The sequence below is a fragment of the Semicossyphus pulcher genome, unplaced genomic scaffold (assembly GCF_022749685.1).
Source record: "Semicossyphus pulcher isolate SPU_LCO1_2020_fin unplaced genomic scaffold, fSemPul1.0.p SCAF_12, whole genome shotgun sequence".
NCBI lineage: Eukaryota > Metazoa > Chordata > Actinopteri > Labriformes > Labridae > Semicossyphus > Semicossyphus pulcher.
This window is the reverse complement of record NW_027211626.1, coordinates 29,980,492-29,986,491: the sequence shown is the minus strand read 5'-3', so window position 1 is coordinate 29,986,491 and position 6,000 is coordinate 29,980,492. Positions and strand designations below refer to the sequence as shown.

Below are 6,000 nucleotides of genomic sequence, written 5' to 3'. Positions count from 1 at the left end.
GATTTATGTGAAGACTCACATAAACTATGAGAAAGTCAAAGGTCATTGATCTACAACCAGTGGACAGACAAAGAAAGATATTCAAATTTGACCCAGAGACCCTCCTTGAACATAGACAGGGATTATCAACTCCAACCATATAAAACCAACTGCTATCAAATGACTATCAAAGATTTCAAATAGTTCCTGGGATGACACCAGTGCCAGCTCCGTTTACTGAACGAAGATCCTGACATGCAGTTGAAAGCCTTGAATCATAGTAAGTTATATATTACTGCTACCTTGAGAAAAGCTACATCTAATATGTTGCTTCAGCTTGATGTACGTGATAAGATCACATGACATGATTCATCCTGATTCCTGCAGCTTCACACCACTGACTGTGTCCTAAACATCAGAGTATAAAGTCTTCCCTTCACGGTCCTCCCAGGTAACACACGTCCTGGGTCTGTGTGCTATCCTGGTGACGTCCAGTTCAGGTTTACTGTAGTACCACTTGTTGAGCAGCTGGTCCATCTGGTCCTGCTTTGATATCCCATGAAGCCGCTCCTCTTCCTCATCCTCCCACTCCTCTCGGGTGTTTGTGATGAAGGCTGGGTAGGGAAGACGGATCACAGAGTCCTCCCTCATGTCCTCGAAGAACTGCACCACACATTTCCGGGCAAAGTCACGAGCATGCAGGACGCAGGTTTCATCAAAGAGCTTCTGCTCCACGTCCAGGTAATTGCTCCAGTAGCGTGTCTGCAGGAAGGTGCCATGGTCGTCAAAACAGGGCTTGATGAGGCGTCCCATGGCTCCCAATACAATCAGGAAGAGGAGGATGGACCAGCCAACTGCCTAGACAGGGTGAGGAAAGTTAGCAACACAAAGATGACAAAAGCTACCAGTCATTCTGTGACGAGCCCACACAGTTGTCAGTCAGTGCCGCCAATTGTTCCTGATACTCCCACTTAAGAGGGTGTTTGCGTGTAAAGACGCTGATCAGCAGGCTACTGTTAAAACAATTCTTTTACAATTGTCTAAACCCGCCTTGTAAGTGCCTTAGTTTTGTGCAAAACACTCTCTGAAGCCAAATGTTATCGTCTGACGAGGATATAGCCTCTGGAATTGACAGCCAATTTTTCAGAACTTCCAGAGTTGCCAGCAGTTTGAACAACCCGAGATATCTTTGCCGTTTTGTCTCTTAGTTAAATGTATGTTTTGGGTAGCTGAAGGGCCGGTATACCAATACCGCGACTCCACCAGATTACCACTACTGCGCAGTCTCCGGCACCAAATGCACCAGATGGCAGCACCCACTTTCAGAGGTATTGTGACTTCATTTTTGTACAACGAGAGGAGGTGGAGACAGGTCCTTAATCTTAATATGAAGATATTGCTGGAGTTGACTGAGGATGTTTTTGACTCTGATCCCTGACCCTGATCTTACATTACATCACTTATCGAAGGTATTCATAAGTATAGAGGTGAAAAAATGTGTGTGTAGGTATTTATGTGTCTGCATATTGATTATGTACAAGCTTACTTGTGAATAGCAGCGAACATAACGAGAAACTGCTTTGCGAAAAGAAGAGTTTCTGAAGATAATGTCCTCCTTGCAGGGGACTTTGGCCATGATTTTGATCACATCCAGACCTGTGTTGTTGGGCAAACCTGAGGAAAACAGTCAGAATAATTTGAATATGTACTTTATTTACTTATTTAAAAGCAGAATGTAGAACATGTTTGCAGATACCTGAGAAGAGTGCAGGGTCTACACTAATACTGAAGGCACAGATGAAGATTTTTCCATCCAGCAGCGTAACCAGTATCCACACCATCGGTGCCAGAAGAGCTCTCTGGATCATGGCTGAAAACAGGTACCTGCAGACAACCATAGGACTAATTTTGCTTAGGGGATCGAGCGGGCCATACACTAATCAGCAGATCGGAGGTTCAATTTCCAGCTTCTTCAATCTGCAGTGTCCTTGATGACTGTGTTAATTATATGTGAATATGTATGAATGTTTATATGTAGTGTTAATTACTTTGAGTGTTTGGGATACAAGAGAGGTGCTGTATAAACACACTTTTTCAACTTAACGTCACATGTAGTTGTATGGTCTCCTTCTACAAACTATTAGGGAAACACTGTCAGAAGGACATACAGAAAAGATCAATTCACAAAAAAAAGGTTGATGAGAATTTAGCCACTTAAAGGGCAAAGTGAATAGTGGATTTTAAGTGACAAAGAGCTTCAGTGGGTTACTGGTTAGCCTAATTTGGCATGTAAATAGACTGCACTTATACTGCGCTTTTCTAGTCTTGCATTACTCAAAGCTGCTTTTTACACTACATGTCACATTCACCCTTTCACACTCACATTCACACGCTGATGGCAGAGGCTGCTACGTAAAGTGCCCAACTATCAATCAGTAATCATTCACACACCGATGGCTATGCCACCAGGAGCAATTTGGGGTTCAGTGTCTTGCCCAAGGACACTTCAACATGTGGACTGAGGGAGTTGGGGATCAAACCGCCAACCTTTTGTTTGAAGGACGACCGACTGTACCACTGATCCACAGCCGCCCCAAAGTTATACATATTACTGTTACATTTTCTAGAAGGGGTTAAAAATGTTTAAAGATTTAAGTTATAAAGTCCTGTGAAAGAGGTTCAATGAATTTAAAATGGTTGACAGGTTAAGGACACCAACTAGGCTGTTAATCTGTACTGTACTTGTGTTTTTTGAGAGATTAAGTTTGTTATTGATTAATCATACCTGCAGAGCCAAAAGGGAGAGCTCTCTTCCACTATGCTCATTATTAGAGAAGCAGCCAGAATTCTTTTTTTTTCCAGGTATGCAGTTTGTATTTTATGCACTTAAATCTTGGAATATAATTGCTGCGTTGTTTTCTTGTGTTTTTTAAACATATTAACCGAAGGTTGAGTGCTTTAAAGAATTCTGTATTTTTAGACTGTTAATGAAACTGTTAAGCAGCTAGTCAAGGGCGCAGTATTGGGTAGGGACGGTAGAGACATGTTCCTACCAGCATCCAGAAATTACTGAATTGTCCCTACCAATAATCAATATCTATTGAAATAACTTTTTATCAACAACAGCAGGTAGAAACAGAAAGCCTGGCCCTTTTCAAATGTTTAAAGATTCATCTAAAAAAAACAACAACTCCAAAGCTCACTGACATGTGTCTGGTCCCACCCCAATTCAGACACCAGGCTCTATTCAGGTCAGGCCAATCACATCAAATCGCAACTAATACGCAATGGGTTTAAGTGCAGTTTTTCGCATTTTCGTTAACATTAAACTACTCAATAGCGGGTTATCACTGATGCTGATACTGTCAATTCACTGTGCACTCAAAAGTTTGCAGTCCAAAACAAGATGATACTAGTTCATATTCTGTGATTAAATGTCCGCAAAAACACTTAATCTACCACCTGCCTCTGGGACGAAGTGAATTATAAAAGTAAACCTTTGACTCACTTAACCACAGCAGGATTTTTGGATCTGTTCCCTATGGGTCTCATCCACTCGTCCATCATGACGCCGGTATGTCGGTTGACCAGGACCCCCAGGAAGAACAGAATGATGGGCGGGACGATCATCACTCCCAGAGAGTACAGTTTGTTGTACTGAGGCAGGCAGGGGCAGTTAAAGTCGAAGCTGGTGTACAGCTTGACACTGACCAGGGCCAGGATGATACAGATACCATTGGAGATGGACTCAGAGTTGGACTGGAAGTACTGCAGGACCAACTTCAGACGCTCCATAGCTTATATGTTCCGTAGGTAAAAAACAGGGTAGAAGTAGAAACAGCAAGAGGATCCAGCTGCTGCTGTGTTTTTTAATTCAACCTGTGATGAAAACAGAAATAGGTCCTGTAGTTATTTTACAAGATGTTGTCTCATGTGAAATTACAGTAAGCTTCTAAAAGACACTCTGACCTTAAATAGTTCACCTTACCTCACAGTAAGAGCTAAACCTCTGTGAAGAGAAGGCTGAAATCCACGATTAAACAGTCTGGGTAAACAACCTGAGCTTTGATGGGAAGAGAGCAGTTACGGAGATAGTCCTGCAGTGATTCAGGGAGAGAATGCATGAACACACCCGAGCAGGTGACAGGGCTGTGTGGCCACACCCTGCCTCGCTGTTAAAGCAGCGCTCACATCAAAGGCTTACAGAGAGAAAGGTTGTAGGTAGGGCTGTATTGTAGTCATGACTGGTACTGAAACTCAAATTCAAAACGTATAGGACTGTCCATCACTGATGTGTAGATCAAACTGAAAGTGAGAGCGCCTGAGGTATCACAAAGTATCACACATAGCTCAGAAAAACTGTGTGCTCAGCAGCAATGCATAGAGCATGTTAAAAAGTGAAGCAGGAAACAGGTCTGCAAACTGTGATGGATGTTCACGGCAGTTGTCTTCTCTTTGGAATAAGTCTGACTCATCTTTTCGCCCCCTCAGACTTCTTTTTAGTGATGTTGTGTTCCCAGATCTCTGATATTAACTTGAAAGGTACAAAGTGATTAAAATGGACTGCAGAAACTGACTGGCCAAAACTACAAAATATAACCCTAATATGTAACAAATAGTATTCATTAGTATTAATAAAATTAATTTGTCAGTGTTCTAACTATTCTTAGTTTGTCACAGTAGTGTGTGGACCTTCAGTATCTGTGGATTTAAATGAATTATGAATATTTATTTGTGGATTTGATTATATGATATAAGAAAAACATATAGACATCTTCTGTTAAATGGAAACAATTTGTTTTCCTATGACAATGTTGGTGTTTGTTGGTGTATTTTCTGATTGTGTTAGTCTGCTCCTGGCTGCATCCTGCAGCAGCCCTTCAGTGATCAGTCTGATCCCAGTTCACCTGCACAGAGAGCACCTGATGGTCCAACGTCCTCCTCTCTGCTACTTACAACCTTCTTCTCATGATAAAAAGCAGGAACATTTCCCTCAGAGCACTTACTGAGCAAAGCCTAAGGTACTTTGTTTTTTAAACTACAGCCTCCATATTAACTTCAATGAACAGCAAACAGTCTTTTTTTACTTTCAAGTGAGCACTGTTGGTTTAAAGACCACATTCGTCCCATTGCTTTAGCCACTTTAGTTTTAACTCAAGCTTATTGTGGTCTGCATTTCAGTTTTACTTAAGGATACTCTAGGACATTATTACAAGCACACACTCATAGCTGGCTATGACTTGATATTTTTTGTGGTTTCATTAGGAAAAGTTTTAATAAAAAGAAAAGAGCTAACATGGGGCAATGCATCGGCCCGTGTTAATCATCACTAACTCTTTGACATTTGTTTGATGTAAAAGCAGCAGATTTGCAGAGAGAGGGCGACCTCATGCTGATAGAATACAATAAAGCTAGAAAGAGATGATTCAACAATTATGTCCACTATTAATAAAATAAAAAAATAAAATAACACAACTTTGGTACTTAATTTTGATTGTGTTTAAGATCCATTTTATTTCATTCAATGTAAGTGGGGAAAAAAAGACTGTGTGTTAGCATAGCTTGTAGATCACTTTGTTGAGATCAAGGTACATCTTTTGAGCTGGAGAGATGTGAGGCTCAGACTTGCAGCAGCACTGAGTCCTCACTGATGCTGGTCCACACCTTCCACCTTCACTCTTAAGCAGCAAACCTCGCAGCTCCATCTCCCTGCTACCTCTCTTCTGAGAGAGAGAGGATCTGCTCGTCCAGCTGATGTAGAGGCTCAACTCAACCAGGAGCTCCAGTGGAAGACAGCTGGACCAGCAACAACCACTGACACTCTGTCATCACAGAGTTGTCAACTTAGAGACAACTCCCTGCTCCTCCTGCAACACATGGAAGGCTGCTATCTAGCTAAGTTTCTGTTTGTTTGTTTTTTTTGGGGGGGGGGGGGTTTCTGTTTGTTATTATACTTGGTCTAATGTTGTGAATGTTTTTTCTTTGTTATATTCCAGTGTTTGTGAAGACTGCGTTTTAAAT

The 6,000-nt window shown here is 41.6% G+C and overlaps 1 protein-coding gene across 1 annotated transcript; it reads right to left on the bottom strand.

Moving 5' to 3' along the window:
* Positions 1 to 387: 387 nt before the first annotated feature.
* On the bottom strand, positions 388 to 3,774 carry calhm3 (calcium homeostasis modulator 3). The gene is made up of 4 exons (XM_069659313.1): positions 3,488 to 3,774; positions 1,736 to 1,863; positions 1,526 to 1,653; positions 388 to 837 (listed from the first exon to the last, which is right to left on the bottom strand). The coding sequence occupies exons 1-4, from the start codon at positions 3,772 to 3,774 to the stop codon at positions 388 to 390; spliced, it is 993 nt and encodes a 330-aa protein (XP_069515414.1).
* Positions 3,775 to 6,000: the final 2,226 nt, after the last annotated feature.